The sequence below is a fragment of the Mus pahari genome, chromosome 11 (genome assembly GCF_900095145.1).
Source record: "Mus pahari chromosome 11, PAHARI_EIJ_v1.1, whole genome shotgun sequence".
NCBI classification, from domain to species: Eukaryota; Metazoa; Chordata; class Mammalia; order Rodentia; family Muridae; genus Mus; species Mus pahari.
In genome coordinates, this window is record NC_034600.1 from 17,481,517 (window position 1) to 17,500,621 (window position 19,105).

The 19,105-nt window shown below is 37.6% G+C and overlaps 1 protein-coding gene and 1 non-coding gene across 2 annotated transcripts; both read right to left on the bottom strand.

Annotated features, from left to right (window-relative positions):
• Positions 1–15,423: 15,423 nt before the first annotated feature.
• LOC110329085 (cytochrome c oxidase subunit 7C, mitochondrial) lies at positions 15,424–17,305 on the bottom strand. The gene is made up of 3 exons (XM_021208646.2): positions 17,106–17,305; positions 16,264–16,406; positions 15,424–15,519 (listed from the first exon to the last, which is right to left on the bottom strand). Exons 1-2 carry the CDS (start codon positions 17,178–17,180, stop codon positions 16,290–16,292), a joined length of 192 nt encoding a protein of 63 aa, XP_021064305.1. The 5' UTR covers positions 17,181–17,305; the 3' UTR covers positions 15,424–15,519; positions 16,264–16,289.
• LOC115065043 lies at positions 15,596–15,655 on the bottom strand. Its single transcript, XR_003844842.1, has one exon. It is a non-coding gene; the product is annotated as a small nucleolar RNA Z39 (small nucleolar RNA).
• Positions 17,306–19,105: the final 1,800 nt, after the last annotated feature.

Below are 19,105 nucleotides of genomic sequence, written 5' to 3' on the forward strand. Positions count from 1 at the left end.
AGAGAGAGAGAGAGAGAGAGAGAGAGAGAGAGAGAGAGAGAGAAAAGGAAAAAGAAAAAGAAAAAGAAAAAAAGATAAAGAAATTACAAAATACTCAAGTTACAGTCCACGGAACTCAAAAAGGTCAACAAGCTGACCTTTTGGCTGATGTGCCCAAGTGAGGAGGCCTCAGTCCCACTTGGGAGAGAGAAGATACCAATCACAAGTGGAGAGGCAAGGAGGGACCTGGGAGAGAAAAATGGACTGGGTGGGTTGGGTTGGAGGGTTGGGAAACCTGATCTGGTATTGAGTGAGGGAAAAGGGCTGAAACCCTGAGGGCCAGCAGAAAGAATGGAAACAGGCAACCTCAGGAAGTAGGATGTTGGGGGGACCCCCTGAGTGTACCAGAGATCTGGGAGGTGAGAGTCTCGCAGGAATCAAAGTGGGGGGGGGAACCTTAGATGAAATAAGGGATAGTAGGGAGAGGGAACTCATAGGGCCCACCTCCAGGAGGAAGATAGTGCATCATGTTAGGGATGGGTTGCCATCCCATAGTCACATCTCTGACCCATAATTTTTCCTGTCTGGAAGAATTACAGGGATGGAAATGGAGAGGAGCCTGAGGAAAAGGACATCTATCGACAGGCCCAAAGTGAAATCCATCTCAAGGGGAGGTCCCAAGGCCTGACATTACTGAGTCTATGGAGTGCTCACAAAGACGAACCTAGCATGACTGTCCTCCGAAAGACCAAATAAGCAGCTGAAAGAGTCAGATGCAGATATTTGCACCCAACCAACGAACAGAAGCAACTGACTCCTGTTTTTGAATCAGGGAAAGCAGAAAGAAGCTGAGGAGAAGGGTGATCCTGTAGGAGAACCAGCAGTCTCAATTAATCTGGATCCCCGAGATCTCTCAAACACTTGACCACCAAACAGACAACATACACCAGCTGATATGAGGCCCTCCAACACACATACAGTAGAGGACTTTGGGGTCTGTGTTCATTCAGAGATTATGCACCTAACCCTCAAGAGACTGGAGGCCCCTGGGAGTTTAGAAGTCAGGTCAGGTGGGGGGTGGAGGCATCAACATGGAGACCGGGCTTGGGGAGGAGGTATGGGATCTCAAGCAGTCGAAAGGTGGATGGAGGTGTCGGGAATGGAATATGGAGAAAAAAGTAAATTAATTAAAAATAAAAAAGCAACTTCAATTAAATTCCGAAAAACAGATATGCACTTTACCTTACTGGAAGAGTGAGGAGACACAAAAAATATAAATTTGAACTCATCATGACTGTAACATAGTTCTCAAAATCTGCAAGTAAGCTCAAGCCAGAAGAAACAAACATTAATTTTGGTGGGTAATAGGATGGGGTGCAGGATCTAATAGGAGTTGGAAATGGGAAAGAATATAATAAAATATACTGTATGAAATTCTCAAGTATAAATCTTCTTAATTATTAGATTGCAGTTGTATGTTTGCTTCCAATGTGAGTAGCTGATTTCAGAAGATTCTATCATGTGGGAGTGAAAACAGTTGGGTCTCTGAATATTTTTCTCATCACCGATGATCCACATGACATTCCTAGTATTTCTGCTTCTGGATAGTCAGGTGCTGTGGTTATAATATATGTGCCCTTCTAAAACTAATATTTTGGAACTTAAATGTAAGAAAAATGCAGTATTATACTAAGGTTTGGGAGGTATATTGTCTAGGTCAGTGACAATAATTTTGGGGGGTTTGTTTTCCAAAGGAACTGTATCATTCTAAATATATATACAACAAATTGGTGCTATATTCAAATGCAAGTAAGGCTCAATCAGGTGTTCTTGTGTTGAAAAGGAATTTCTTCCAATTTCAGACAAAATGTAGTCTGTAAAAGAAGCTGGCTCTCTTAACTTTGATAGACTGTGGCAGTTTTAGACCTGGGCTGAATGTTCAATAGAGTAATAAACAGCTCCCCAGACCTGGCTTGAGCTGAGAGCTTCATGGTTTTGTCTCTAGAGATGAATTCCAGCCACTGTTACTCAAACTGACTTGGCAAATTGGAATTGGTATCAAAAACAATAAAATAAATTTGACAGCTTTCTCTTTAAGAACTAAACAAAGGCTTTCAAGGTGCGAGCGTGTTTAATTTTATTAAAGGAAATTAATTGGAAATTGAAACAGCAGTTGTGAAGTCTCTCTAGGTACAAAGACTGTCCCACTTTTAAAGGGGACCTGGTGCTGTCTTAAGGAACTCAGGTTTTAAGAATGTAAGTCTCTCATGGATGATACATATTGAAGCTTTCTCCATCAATCAATAGGATGTATTATAGAACATAAGATGAGATGACATGACCTCTATGTTTTATTCTTTTCTTCTTGGTTTCAGCTCGTTAACAGGGGGCCATAGAGGTGTACCTTTAATACCCAAGAATAAATTTGCCAGTAAAAATAAAGGAGAGAAATTTTCTTCTTCTATGAAATGTGTATCCTCCAAAAATGAGGGAAATAAATGAGGACTGTATATGTTGCGTAGTTTTAATGTATTCCTATGGTACTTCACAAGTTGTTTGTTTTTCTTCACCTGTAATTTACTTTGACATCTGTAAAAGACTATTTGAAGCATGACTAGTTGCAATTTTCTAGCACTCAATAGTGATATAATTAGGGGTTTTGCAGGCATTGTAGACTTAATTGACATGTAAACAATATGCTTATGGATGATAAGTACAGGATAATTTACATATCAAAAATTAAACGTAAATAAGAAGCTTTTTGCTTCTCAAGTCTTCTGACAGAGCCTTTTCGATGGCTTATTTTTTTTTTTCTTATAATTATATTATCAGTGTAGGTTTGGCTCAAAATAGGAATATTTATTTTGTCCTTGGTAAGCATTCAAGTGATATGTTGAAAACTAAATAAAAAGCCAACTTATACAATTTAGAAATAAAATCAAGCAAATGAGAAAAAGTTGAATGTTTTCATGAATAGGAAAATTATTTGCAAAATAAATACTTATTTTTGAGGGGAATGTGGATTCTCCAGTGTCTCTTCCTCACAGTGTAGTGCAATTCCATGTCAAAAGCCAGGCTGGAGTTGAAATATCCTACATTTTTAGAAGATGCAGATCCTTAGGAATGTCTGGACACATTCTGACCCTGTTTTGTCTTTTTATCTTCTTCTTTTTTTTTTTAATAAGCAAATGGAAATAACAACACTTATGTTATTTTGTTTTTCTTAGCTTCTCTTAATGGCTAATTTTCTAGGTAATCCTTGTCATGAAATCCTAGTAACAAAGCATTCAGAACACTTAGTGTTTACTTTTAGGAATTGTCTTGATTTGGCTACATATTGCTTAGATATATTAATATTTCTCAAGGAGGAGGGCATTTTGTGGCCACATTAATGATTGTGTGATTTTTTTTCCTGGAAGATGTATTCAACACATAAAGGGTTGAAATAGTTACTTTTCTTTTATATGTTAAAATACTATGGCCAAGGCACCTTATTAAAGAAGGCATATGATTTAGCTTGTGGCATCAGATGGTTAAAGTCCATGATGGAGGAACAAAGGAACAGATTAGAGCTCACATTTTAACCTACAATCAAAGGTGCATACTGAGAATGGGATGAACCTTTTGAAATCCCAATATCAGTCTGCACTGATAACATACCTCCTCTAACAAGGTCATACTTTTCAATTCTTCCCAAGCAGTTTCCCCAACTGGTGACCAAATCTTCAAATATATGAGCCTATAGGCACTATTCTGGTTCAAACCAACACAGAGAGCATACTGAGAAGAGACCAAAGAAATGATTTCTCTAATATCTAGCTTCATGAACCAACAATCTTATTAATGTTGCTTACAGTACCAGTTACCGAAAAACAACCTCGTCACTGAAAAACTCACCCAATGTGGGTGATTCTGGTAAAAGCCTTATCTCAGCCACTCTATCACTAAACTGCGGGGCTCCAAGATTGAATGTCCCCTTCGCAGCAATGATTTCATGCATCTATAACCTTAAGAAGAGACCACGTGAATCTTGTCTTATGATCTTTCTGATCCCAGCACATAACAAGACTTTATTTACTAACCATCAGCTTCCCTTGGTCTTCAGTATGATGCTGATTGCAAATCTTGGACTATTCAACATCCATGATCATACACAGATGCCAAATTCTACAGTAAATTGATCTCTATTTCTCTTTTTTGCTCTATTTCTCTGAATAAGCCTGATAAATATAAACTCTGTTCATACTTGTTCAAGGTTTCATTATGCCTCTTTTGAATACTACAATATGTGTCTGTCTAAATTCCAATCTTGTTTTTTGTTGTCTTTATTCTTAATATAATACACAGTGAGCCCTCTGACATTAAAGTCAGACTGTGTATCTCCTTCACTCTAAATTCTTTACTGACTCTACCTCTCATTAAGAGTCAAGGTCACAACAAAGGCTTGCAAGATGACTTTACCCAGTCCCTAGTGACCTCTGTCATACTAGGTAGTCTCTTGTTGCTATGGTTCAAACTGACCTGTACTTGTTCCTTGAGCGAGATAGACAAGCCCCTGCATTAGGAACACTCTTCCATGGATAGCTCTAGATTTTACTGTGTATTAATTCCTCCATGAGGTCTGTCTTAGTCAGGTTTTCTATTTCTGTACAAAACATCATGACCAAGAAGCAAGTTAAGGAGGAAAGGGTTTATTCAGCTTACATTTTCCACATTGCTATTCTTTACCAAAAGAAGTCAGGAGTGGGACTCAAACAAGCCAGGAAGCAGGAGCTGATGCAGAAGCAATAGAGGGATGTTACTTACTGGTTTGCTTCCCTTGGCATGCTCAGCTTGCTTTCATATAGAACCCAGGGATGGCACCATCCACAATGGGCCATTCCACTCTTGATCACTAATTGAGAAAATGCCTTAGAGTTGGATCTCATGGAGGCATTTCCTCAAAGGAGGCACCTTTCTCTGTGATAACTCCAGCTCGTGTCAAGCTGACACACAAAACCAGACAGTACAAGGTCTGTATTAACTGTTCAATTTAAAGTTGCAGTCTAGTGCTTCATAATTTGTCCATTATCATTTCCAAGCAATTCTCCCATATAGCATGCTAATGCTGTTATTGTTATACAATATAAAATTGATTTTGTTGTAATTATCCATCCTTCAGAAATCTTAGGATTTTAGCTCAACAAAGTGATCTTAGTCTGTTGAATGTTGTATGCTTGCCAATATTTCCAAAAAAATTTTAAAAATATTTTTGCGAAATGTCAGAGATATCTGTACTCCCCATTGTTAGAAGTCATTCCAAAATCCCAAGCTAAACAACCACAACATAAATACAGAGGGTTTATAGCACAGACCCAAGGAGCCTCCATGATGGCTGCTTTTTTCTGTGAGGCCCTCTGAACTCTACTTAGTAGATTCTGTGAGCCGTGTTCTCCTGGTATCTTCAGCTCCTCTGGTTCCTGCTCTTGGTACACTTTCCTCCTACTGGGCAGAGGAGACACACCTAAATTAAACATTCTACAAGACTGATTGACTCCCTTGCTTCCTCCAACAGCAGGTCAAGAATGTCATCGGGCAGTCTCTGAGGACAGACTCCCACTATGTAATTACCCAGTTATCTAATGTTACCCATGCATTAGACCTATAAATAAGTGTCCTTATTTATGACTTTCTTTGTGCTTTTACAATAAAAACTTCATACATTTGTTGTCATTGGAGCATGGCTTTAAGGTGATCTGTTTCTAGATTATGGTTATTACAAGTATTTGGTAACATAAAGAAAATATTATGTTTGAATTGAAAGTTGTGATTTTTGTATCATTATTACCAAATAAAAATGACAAAAGAGTTTTAGCCTGATGTTTTCTATTGTTTCTTATTCTAAGATCTGTCTGATCTTGTTGCTACTGGTCCCTAGGAAACACTACCTGAAATGGTCCACTGGTCTGCTTCTATGACATCTTAAGTAACAATCATCATAGATTCAAAACATGGTTTCCTTTCTCTCGGAGAATTCTTACACATTCCCTTGATTATGATAAGGTTGGTGAGGCAGTGCATGCATACCCATAAACAGAGCAATTGGCAAGCAGACAAGGGAAAATTGTAAATTTGAGATCAGTCTGTACTATATAGCAAGACTGAGATTCTATTTCAAAAAATAAAAAGAAATAATTGTGCTATACCTGTGTTCATATATGTGAATATATACTTGAAAATACACATAAATATATGCTCCATCTCTTAAAAAGCATCCATTGAAGGCAAATGTATAGGATGAAATTTAAAAGAGAACCAGCATGTTCCAGTGCTTGTGCTAGCCATTCTCTGCCCCAGCGCCCTGGCCAGGCATGTACTGGCAGGCAATGGCCGACCAGTTTTTGTCTCATTGAGACTGAATCAGAACTCCACCATCTCTCCATCCAGCTCGCAAAGTTCCCACTGGAAGGTCATTACCATGCTAGCTCCATGCTTCAAAGTCTGCATGGGTGCAAATCAGGCAAACCCATGTTTTGCTGCCATACCTTTTTCTCTGGAACTCATTCAAATCATCGCAAGAAGAAAAACACCACACAAACTTAGCTCAGAAACAATGGTAACTCAAACTCTGGGTGCAATGACTAAAATGCAATCTTGTAAGTCATTAAATATGATTTCTCTGGTTGCAAATCCTGACGGATACCCCATGATACTGGGAAACTATAGCAGCTACATCTTGTTCTTATGCTATCCCCATTCCGAAAGCCTCTCACCCTCTCCTCCTCCTTCTCTTCCTTCATCCAATTGAGATGTACCTCCTACTTGCCCAGTGATTGGCTCCTTTACTCATTAGAGGATGGGTTGACAAGAAGTCACCTGGGATTGTCTACAACATTGTCAGTAATTGTCAGGAGAGCAGAATTAGCATCAAAATGCAAAGAGTACCAGGCTCATCCACAACAGGACACTCCCCAAATAATTGAGTCAGAGACTTTTAGATTTATTCAACAAGCTTTAAGCAAAATAACTAAGCAGATATTCCTAACCTTCCATGCGACCTAGCTATTTCCCAGCCACATGCCCTGAGTTACTTATTCTCTCATTGGCTTGTTGGCTTTCTCTGCTGTTACTGTCTGTCTTCATGGAAAACTCTCTTAGCGACTCCTCCTCATGCCTGACATCATGGCTACCCCTCCTCCTCCTCCTCCTTTTCCCTCCTCCTCCTCCTCCTCCTCCTCCTCCTCCTCCTCCTCCTCCTCCTCCTCCTCCTCCTCCTCCTCCTTCTTTTTCCAACTTGTGGCCCTTTTTTTCTTGCACCCTCATCGGCCTCACGGAAGTAAACTCCTTCTCCCTGATTCTTCTTCCTGGGACCCCTAGTTGTTCAGCCTTTTATTAATCAATCTGAGATAATTGGAAAGTATTCTTTACACTACTTTGATACAGGAGACTCTTCAATATTCATGACAAATAGATCTCAGGGCACAGAAATCAGCATCTGAATACAAAATAAACAAGACCTGCCTCCAACATATATATATAAAATTATATTTTTAGTTCTGTGACCAAATTGTCTGTCATAAATGTAGATAAAATAATTTCTAAATCTTCCAATCATGCCTCTATTCTTTTCTAATAATCTTTTTCTCATAGGTTAGATATGATCAGATTCTTTAGCTTAATTCTTGGGACGTTTTTCACATTTGCAAATGGACTCAAGGGCACTGAGTTACAAAGTCTTATAATCAATAGTTCTAATAATTTGATTTATTGGGCTATCATTACTTTAAAACTAGATAAGTTGTTATCATACCAACTGGAACTTAAAAGCTTAATGCTCCAAATTTAATTTATACCTCTAGATAATCATGTTTCTCCACATTGCTTTAAAATAACTAGAATACAGATAAAATGTTTAACTTAATTATTAATGAAACAAATTTAAAGTTCATTTAAATACAACTGTATAATTGATATCTCTGTACCTCTAGATATATTTAGGGTGTTTCTATGTTTAACTTAATGCAAATATATTTTCTATACCATCTTTTCCAAGTATCTAGTAGCTTAAAAATCTAAAAATCCCAAACATTGTCTGAGATATACCATCTCAATCATGTTTTCCTTATGCTTCCTGAGACTTTTCCCCAGCATTTACAGTACTTTAATTTGTATTCATTTGGTATGTGGAAGCATCTGTGTTTACCTGAGGTTTGTGCTCTCCTGAGAGATAGGAAATAACATCCTGCTTCCTTTACTGCTTTTTCTCAGAGACTGCTACAGAACTATAAACATGAAAGTTGAATAGATATTGAATGGAATGGATCTGTCTTTTGTCAGTTCCTTGATTCAGTGGGGCATGTCACATTTTGACTGATAGTTAACTGCTTTGATAGAGTACTGACATGGTATGTACATATGCAAATGGAACTGCCTTCAACTTTGGAGTTCAGTATTCATTGTATTAAATATCAAAATGAGCTCTCTGTAGAGTATGCCTCTTACTGTCACTTGATTAACTGCCCTATAAAGTTATTTTATAATGCCAGAGAAAGTGCTAAGTATTCAAGACATCAAAAGACTATTCCATGAACTTTATTGCGTAACGGCACTTTGATTTTAAAGGTAGAATGAAATTAACTATTGAGACAGAGAAGCCAGAATACTTTTCCACACAATGGTCTCTCAGAGTTTTCTACTCTCTTTAATTTATCTGTATTACAATATGAAGATCCACGTTTTTTTTTTATTTTAATTTTTCACATGTACTCAATGCAAGAGAATTGATAAAGTACATAATACATGACACAGATCCAATAAGTCCATTGCTTTAATAGGTCAATTGGAGCAACAGAAGCATGGTTTTCCTATTTCTTGTTTACAAATAACTTTTATACTGGATATTAAACCTTTTATTCTTCAATGTGTTATTCCTATTAAACCTTCATGTGATAGTTATACATTAACTTGACACAAGCTAAAGTCATCTAGGAGATGGGAATTCAATTACAAAAAACCCCTTGGTTTGTAGGGTAGGCCTGTATGGAATTTGCTTAATTAATGATTCTTGGTGGAAATTTAATCCCATTGTGGATGGTGCCATCTCTGGGCTGATGAGTCCTAGATTCTATACCTCCAGATTCCTATTGCCACTGAGTTTCTGTCCTCACTTCCTTCTATTATGAGCATCAATATATACTTATAAGGCAAATAATCTCCCTGCAAAGTAGATTTTTGGTGGCAAGTTTTCATCATAGCAACAAAAACCCAAAGTAAGAGACTTTGTATCCTAATTCTTAGGTAATTTTTTCCTGGATATTGTTTCTCATAGGTTTACTACCTGTGAGAAACAGACCTTAAGTTGTCACATCAATGATTTGCTCCCCATATTGTCACAAACATATTTACTAGTCTTAGAGTATTCAGTTAAGCCAACAGCTTCTTCAGGCTCTCTGAAATTCTATTTGAATGTCTTCAGTATTCATCCTCTATTCTTGGAGTATTCTTTTCAATTTACTTTGAAAACATTTATTAAGCTCTTGCTATTTGTGGAAAAATATTGCAAACTTGATATATTTGCTTTAATGTTACATTCTTTTTCAATCTCTTTGCCTTTTTTCTATATACAACCCAAAATATTTCTTAGCTTTATCTGTTATCTAAAGCTATTCATTCCTTTGTCCCACACTCCATAGACTTTGATTTGTCCATTAGTTATAGATTCTGATTTAAGACTATTTCTGTGAAATGCTTTGATAATGTTAGGTGTGATACATATGTTCAAATTTCCTGAAGTGGTGTTATTTAATATGCAAAAGAAAACATCTTTGTGCTGAGACATTTTGCATGTTCATAGTGTGAGTGCACATGTATACATGTTTGTTTGTGTGTATTCAGGTAGATGTGTAAGCCCAGAACTAAAGTGGAGTATCTTCCTCAATTTCTTTGCACTTTATTGAGGCAGAATCTCCCACTGAACCTAGTGGTCTTTGCTTCTAGTTAGTTTCATTTTCCAGATTGCCCTTGGAGATACTAAGTCTCTGCCTCCCGAGTTTTAGTGTTACAGACAGCCTCCAGGTCTTCCTGGTTTTGCATGTATTTTAAGGACCTGGACTTCTCTCCTTAAACTTATATGACAAGCAATTTTCCTACCATGCCATTTCTTCAGTCCTTATTCTATGAAAATTCTCTATATAAAAATTATATATCAACCAATTTCTGGAATTAGATTAAGTCAACCCATGGTGAAATAAGAATTACTGTGAGGAGAGAAGAAAAAAAAAAAAAAAAAAAAAAAAAACTTCTCAAAGAAGAAACATAAGAAACATTCTGGGTTGAAGCAATTTTCTGCATCTGGCTATTATGCTGGTCTGTGCTTATGTTTAAGGTCACTGCCTATGAAGTTTACTTTTCTTTCTTTGTTCTATTCCCTCAGTTCTTTTAGCATCAGGAAAATCTACCACTATCCAACTTGTAATTGCAAAGATTATTTTATTTCTTTTTTCTGTTTGGGAAAAAAAAAATCCCTTCTCTACTCATGCTTTTAGTTGTTGAATTTCAAGGACTGCTTTCTTCTGCTACTGCTATATTTACAAATGTTTCATTTAATTTCAGATTCTTGGCCACATTTGCAGTGTTAGGTGTAGATTCCACTTAAAGGAATTAGTCTTAAGCACAATTTCAAAAGTGGTTACTGACTGCAGTAACACTCTCACCAGCATTGCACCAGTGTATCTTGCAGGCACGTTCCTGTTGCAGGTTCCAGGGTTCAAAGGTGTGCAAGACTGCTGCTGCTGCTTCTTTGGGAGCACACAAAATACCTTCCAGCACCAAGAAATTTTGTCACTAGGCGTGAAGCTTCTAATAGGACACCCATTCAACTAGTCCTTGTTTTATAAAGAAGTAAGTTTTGTCCTCAGCAATAGGGCCTTACCATCATGTTGTGAAGGTTAACCAATAGTATTGGCAATAGTCTGTGTTGTTTGGGGGAGGACATTCTACAGGACTCCTTTGTTCAACAACTCAACAAAATATAACCCATTCTTTACACTATGATATATAGTTGGGGTACTATCTATTATATGAACTTCACCTAAATCCTTTCATACATGTGTAGAGTCTACATTACTGAGTTTACATGTGGATTTTCAAAAGGGCTTTAGTGTTAGTTGTTCCTCCCATCTCCCTCTTACTCTATCCCCTCCCCCCCCCCATTTAATCCTACTCCAGTTTCCTCTTTATCTCTTTATAATTATATTCTGTTTCCCCTTCCTTGGAAGTTACCCTTTTTCCTTCTGGCCCCTGTCATTATTGGGATTGAAACACACATATCTAAAAGCTTAAAAGCTAACATTCACATTATAAAAGAAAACATGCAATATGTGTCTTTTTTTTTTTTTTAACTATAACTGTGGTTCCTTCCATTTACTTGCAAATAATAGTTTTATTTTCCCCAAAACCGAAAGACTATTCTGTTGTATAAATGTTTCAGATTTTTTTTTTATCTACTCATATATTGATGAACATCTAGGCTATTGCTTAATTCTGGCTATTATGAATAAAGCAGCTATGGACATGAGTGGGATACAGTAAGTGAAACAAGTTAGGGTTGAGATATGAAGTCAATAGTTATCAGTATGTGGCTTTTTCTTGGGAATCATGGAATGCATCTAAGACCATCTAGGGTGGTTTATACCTATTTAGAAGTTTTACTGAAATCAGTATATTTTCTTAACACCATTTATCTAAAAGTATTTGTTGAAAACCCAGTATTTACTATGGTAGTACATTTTAACTCCAGCAAAGAAGGCACACAAAGCTTATACAAAAGTATACAGAATCCTGTTAAAATCTTGAATAACTTTCATCCTTCGCTGGAGCAGAGAAAATTGGGAATGGACATGAATTTCTGAAGGAATAACAGAAAAATTCAGTTAAAGTAACTAGTGAGGGAATCAAAATAGATATGCATTTTTGCTAATATACCAAAATCACAGGATTAGAAAGGCAGGGTACTATGGTATGATGCTGTCACAAGGTAAAGGAAACTTAAATTTCTAATTTTTACAAAAGGGTCCAATAAGTGAATACGGTCTATCAAAATGAAAGAGTAGCAAATCCTAATTGCTGCATCATAAACAGAACCTACTTTGAAAGCCCAAGGCTGTTTACCTGCCCTTGTTCTGAATCCTATTTACAGAGAATGTTTAAGAAGTTTTTTCTATCTCTGATTTAGACCGTTCTGCTTCCTTAGATGTAATAAGAGATACATTTACTTTAAGTTGAAAATGGCTTTGGGGATCTATTTATCACATTCTGTGTTGAAGAAATAGAGATGTAAAGAAGCCTATCTTTTACAATGTGTTTTGCTCCCTCCATATATTTAATAAAGAGCTCTACTCACTACTGTCTCTCAGGGACCTAGTCTGGTGGGGATTTAATCCCTGAATCAGGAAGTTGAATAGTGCATTGCCTTTCAACAGCCTGTGTTCAAATACCAGTTTTGTTCTCATTTTTCCTTTGCCAAAACAAAGGTAGAGTTTGCTTCTCCCATATTTATAAAAAGTCCTGTGGACCTGTAAGTCAGGGAACAATCAGGTTGCTTGTACTCATATTTAAATATGAACTCAAGTTTATCCCAAATCAGCTTTGTCTTATTCTAAAAATTCTTCACTTTATTAACATAGATTGCAGGTTTTTCTTCCTTTTGTATATGAGAACAAAAGATCATTTGCTAATATACCAAAATTTTAAGATTTTGATGTGGCAACAGCTAAAATCATAAGAATTCCAGTTATGGGAATACCTAAGGCACTCATTTTAATTTTAAAATTTTGTATACATGTGGATACATATACAAAGGTCACAGGACATTTGGTGTCTTCTATTGCACTCTGGCTTATTCCTTTGAGAGAACGCTACCATATCTTTCAGTTGGCCTGGTTAACCAGAGAGCCTCAGAGACACCCTGGTCAATTAAGCTCTAGTTTCTTTTCTTAGAATAATATAACTCTCTTATCTTTAGTCTGCCAAAAGATAAATCAGTATTTTCCCATCATCAGTGATGTTTGGGCAAAGAAAACTAAGTGAAATTGAATAAACTATGCACTCCCGAGTTACATTTTGATACAAATCCTACGTTTGTGTTTCCACACTTGAATTATTTCAATATATTCATATTTGGGAGACCCTAGTTCAGTTTTGGGAGACATTTTTACTTATGGTACACTAAAACACATAAGCTGTGAATTTGAGTTTTAAGGGAATATCATGTTTGGTTCTGAATCTCTTACGATGTTCATTCACTACTTACTAGATTACAGATGAAATACATGAACAAGCCTCTTCAATCTCCAAAGCTGACAAATTTGTATGGAAAACCTGCACGTTGAAATGAATTTCAATGCATGGTTATTTATGAAACTATTAATAGAGCTGAAGATAATGTGTAGTGTTTTGGAATATGAAAGGCCTCAATAGAGACAAACTAAAGATGATATCTGAACAAAGACATGACAGTGGTACAGAAACCATGAGCCAAGATATAAGCGTGAGGCTAAAATTACTTGGATGTGACTATATGCCATGGTTCATACTGGAGTTTTGCTTTCAAGAGGATAGAGTATATGAAAGTACACTACATCCCCTTAATGCATGGTAAGGCTTAAATATGTACTATAGCTCAAGACAGGCAGGTGTTGTAAGTACCTCTTGAACAACAGTTCTAGGACCATATCATCAATTCACTCATTTAGTTTGTCTATTCCATGTCAGTTTTCTATACCCAAATCCTAGAAATGGTTTCATTTTTGCATATGGATAAATGCAGGTGTCAAGACCTTGAGATTAAAAGATAAAATGTAAGCTGGCTTCCCCATGTGCTTAAGAGATCTATTCTTCTCTGGCCAGTATTCTTCCATCCATGGCTTTGGATGGACTCTGGGAATCTCGATTGCATGCCAGCCCACACATTTTATCAGAGATTATCACAAGCAAGTAGTTTTGATACTCATAGAGGCACTTGCTAATACTGAGTTTGGTCTGTACATTTTAGCCAGACATGCCTTTATGCCAAACCCATATTCCTTCTATTCTTCCAGACTACCTGCCCAGCTTAATGCCTGTGCTGTGGAGTCTGAGAACTGCAAAAGGTCTGTTTACTTGTTTTTAGGGAAATGTAATTTTTTTTTCTGAAATCAACTTAATTCTAATTATTAAAACCATTTTTTAGTGGCAATTATACTAACCACAAACCTATGTGAAATTAATAATGGTAAGTTACTGAGTTACCCTATGATCCCTCTTTGGTAAGTTTTTTTTTTCAAATATAAACTGTAAATGCTTTAACTTTGGAGGGTAGACAGTGATTGCACTATGCATTAAGCTGTATCACATCAGCTAGTCTTTCAAGCCATGAATCCTTTCAGTTATGTATGAATTCTTCCCTGCAGTTGTCCTGTAGGCATACAAAGTGTTCACAATCATTTTAAGAATGCAGCAATTTTCACATACTGTTTTTGTTTTAAATACTATGAGGGTTCAAAAACAGTGAAAACACCCTTTCATCAAAACCTCTGGTATTTTTTCTTTTTCCACCATTGATGGTATTCCAAGAGTGAAACTAGGGTCTAGAATATTCAGTTGCTACCTTTCCCTGCTAACAAGTAATCCTTAGAAAGTCCACTATGGCATTTCAAGTGCTAAGTAGTGTTTCACTGCTAACAAATTACTAATGGGAACTTCCTCTTATCTCCCATCTAGGATTCTCCTGAAAAATTATTTGTCCTATATGCTATATTCCTATACGGAATTAGTCTAATATTGTTGTTCTAAGCAAGACTTAATTGGTTAGCAATACTATCAAATACAAAACCTTCAATTTTAGGTTATAAATCTAGAAAGAAAATAGTCAAAGTACCCATTTCACTAGAACTTATTGATTCTTCAAATGATTAATCACTGAGAAACCTACTTCAAAGGCTACTTTTAAATTTAAGTTAGGATGAGTATGTATATTCAAATTGTTACCTAAATGTTCCTGATTTAAGAAACAAGTTAATGAAATCCAGTAATTTAAGATTATAATAAAGTCTAAATCATATGCAACTGTGTTTTTATGCATATGCATTCTCATTTGGGACCACATGTGTGAGCACGCAAATGCAAGTCCAAAGTTATGTCAGTTATCTTCCTTTACTGCCTTCTAAAGCAGTCTTTTGTTGAACGCAGAGTTGTGTTAATTCTAGTTAGCTCAACAAACCAGCTTGACCAGACATTTTATGCCTCTTGGGTACTGGGATCAAAAGCAGCTCTTGATCAGGGAGGCTACTCAAGGATATAAAACCAGGCCTTATAAGCAGGTCCTGTAGGCATGACATGCACTGATCCATCACTCCAATTCTCATAGAAAGTTCTTAATCAAACAAAAGTAATAACTATCACATTCCTTATTGCAAAGACGAGGCATTAAATATTTATGTCATTAGTTTATTTACATTTTTTCTAGTATAAGAGTTCAAGAGTTTAATCCAATTTTCAGATCATATCTCTTAAACTTTCTTCATTCTGCAAAAGAAAAACAAAATGGCATTAGAAACCTGACTTTACAAGTTACAGCAATTTCACATCATCTATCAATTGATACATCAGAAAGCGTTTACAGTATCATTTTATTCATACTGATTTGCTTCATCACATGTACCAACATTTTCATGAATTATGCTAAATAAACCCATATGTATATGAATGGATCTATGTCTATGGATGGAGTAACTTATTGTTTTTCAACCTCAGCAGACTAACTTACTACCTTAAAATAGATAACTAGGAGTGGTAGAAATGAAGAGAATACTCTGGAACATTTCAGGGTTTCTTCCCCATAAACTTTGTAGAGGTCGCTGCCATTTGGTAATGTCAAAGGTTGGCTATCCCAAGTGCACTTTTATCTCAGAAGATTTACAAAGTGTGATACATAGAAGATTATCTGGAACCCTACACTAGTGCTTCTAGCTACTGAACCTCAATCAACTTATCTTTGTGTCTTCAATGGGGTTTTAATATTACTTATCTTACAGGCGTGTTGCATAATATATACAGATTATTAGGGTAAAGGAGTACTTGTAAAATACTGACCTTTACTGATCAAAACTTAAAATTTTTTATAGGTTTTCCAAATGGCCTCTACCAATATGACATTTACACTTACCTTAAGGAATCTGGAGACAACTATCTACTTGTGTGTTGTGGAAGAGTGTATAGGGTATAGAATAGAAACTACTGTTCTAGGAAAATTAGAAACTTACTAATTACCTGTTAAAGGGATGAATTAAATATCCTTATTTTTTAAGCAGCTGGTGCCTTACTATAAAGAAAGGTGCGGCAAACCCAGATCCAAAGTACACGGTCATCATAGCCAGTAACCGCCACTTGTTTTCCACTGAAAATGGCAAATTCTGTTGGGAAAGAGAGAACACGGCAAAAAACATTCGTTTAAAGCATCTGAACTTGCTCTAATAAAAGGGTCGGGAGCAATCGCGTAGTTTATAATCAGCTGCATTCCAAAGAACATTGTAAATTATCACCCAGGTTTTCTGAATACTAGTTGGTAAGCCCCGTTAAGTGTAAGGGTCTTGTGTTTTTAATATATCCGAAGTAGTAACTTTAGAAACAAACACATCATTCTGGTTCGTTGTTATTAGAAATTCTCCACCCAGTACACGGCAGTTATCAATCACAGTACAATTTCTCTTTTTCCTACTCCACATCCGCTCTCTTCCCTTTACCAGGCTTCACCTAACAATTCCGGGGCCGTCACCACTAACTACTCGGTTTACTTGCACCGGGGGCTAAACCTAGCCTAACCGAGGATCGCCGCTCTAAATGTAGTCTGCTGGTTTACATCGCTAATACCCAGCCACTGGCCCTCTTCTGTTCCCAATGACCTTCAGTCTCCGACGCCGCCCAGCTCCAACCGAACCTTCTAGGCCCCGCTCTGCAGTGGCTGACCGGCGGCGTGGAGGTAGCGGCTGGGCGCCGTGCTCCCCAGTTCTCACCGGGATGTGGACTGAGGGGCCTGCGTGTCTCCCCGGGCTCCTGGACAGTCACTTCCCTCCTCCCCACACGCTCTAGGCCGGCCGCCGAGCCTCACTCACCTTCCCCGGACCCTCCTCGTAGTGGCTGCGACGGACTACGGAGGTGGTGAACCTCCGGATACTCTGGCCCAACATGTCGCTGCTGGAAGTTCTGCGAGGGACGCAGACACGGAAGGCGGAAGAAATGGCCGTACCACCTAACACTCCTTTCTTCACGACCTTGCTCTGCCGAGCGCCAAGACCGAAAGGGAAGATGGGAATTACAGCCGGAACTTCCTGAAACGTACTCAACGGGCGGACTCTGAGGTTTATGGGCTTTGTAGTTTATATCGCACCGGGCGTCATATTGGCTCCGATGGATTGTGGGAAATGTAGTCTGAATCTAGAATGAGCCCGGACCAGCACCAAGTGATAGCTTAACCTTTAGTGATTCAATAGGACCTGGGCTGTTTTATGAGTTCAGATCTAGGATTCTTGGGATTTGCTTCCAGAAACAATTTATTGAGGAAACTAAAGTGCTACTCTCCCCCGCCCTGCTCCCCTACCCACCTACCCCCACTTCTTGCCCTGGCATTCCCCTGTACTGGGGCATACACAGGTTGCAAGACCAAAGAACCAAGATATTTTATTTTACCCATTTTATCTAATGGTTTGCCTGTGTGTATGTATGTGCACCATGTATGTAGTCTGGTCCTCATGGAAGTCAGAAGAAGATATTGGATCTCTTGAAAGTTGATTCTTTGGCAAGAGGAGCAAGCACTCTTTTTTTTTTTTTTTTTTTTTTTTTTCCAGACAGGGTTTCTCTGTATAGCCCTGGCTGTCCTGGAACTCACTCTGTAGACCAGGTTGGCCTCGAACTCAGAAATCTGCCTGTCTCTGCTTTCCGAGTGCTGGGATTAAAGGCGTGAGTCACCACCGCCCGGCTCAGCAAGCACTCTTAAACTTTCTCTTCAGTCCCTTTTTCAAGTTTTAGAAGAGTTTTGTTCTGTCCTTTTTTCACATTAAAAGATTGGTAACAATATTTATATTTATTCTACGAGAATTCTATACATGTATACAATTAATTTTGATGTCTATGTCCTCCCTCCAACTCTCTTTGTACATCCTACAACGTGTGCCCCTCCCAACTTTATGCCTTCTTTGTTTAAGATATCCCACTGAGTACATTTAGTATTACTCACATAGAAATGTAAATGGGTTTTTAGCCATCTCTTTGGCAAAGAAACCCAACAGTGGTGACATGTTCTAGGGAAAATTGACCCTTTTTCCTCCAGTAGCCATCAACTGTTAATTGCTCCTCAGGTAGAGCTAGGCTTTGTGACTGGACTGCCACCCCTATGCTAGATTTTGACTAGTTTAATTTTTTCTCAGGTATATGCAAATAACCTTATCTGCTGTGAATATGCAATGCTATGCCCAAAAGAAAACATTTCAAAGTACTCCTCCCCATCCTCCTGTTCTTATATTCTTTCTACCCTGTCTTCCTTGATGTTTCCTGAGGCTAGGAGGAGAAGGTGGTATAAAAGTTCAGTTTAGGCCTGAACATTCATGCTTGTTCTCTGTGTTTTGAATTGTTATAAATCTGTACTGACTAGTGCCCACTGCAGAAAGACTTATTTCACCAAGGCTGACAGTGGCACATATCTATTTGTATAAGAACAAATATTCAGAAGGAAGTTTAACAACATTGCTAATTTGCAAAATAACAACAGCAGTCCCATGTCTTCCATCTCTAGGGCCTATAATCTCCAGACTATAAATAGGGAATACTTTCTTATTCTTAATTCTACCTTTTAGTCTACTTTAAATAATGTTACCTGTAGATTGATCTATCATTGATTCTAATTTACAACAGTGAGTCTTCTCTGTGATTCACACAGGCCAATGGCTAGAATTATCTTAGGACTGTAGCAGATCAAGCACAGTTACACAAGTTATTTTCATAAGAATTGGGGAGTATCCTTCTTGGGACCTCTGTCTCTGGGAGAGGATGGCAGAAATTGGAATGTGCCAGTGTCCTTTCCAGATGTGACAATATCGAGAGCTGTCTTTCTTACCTC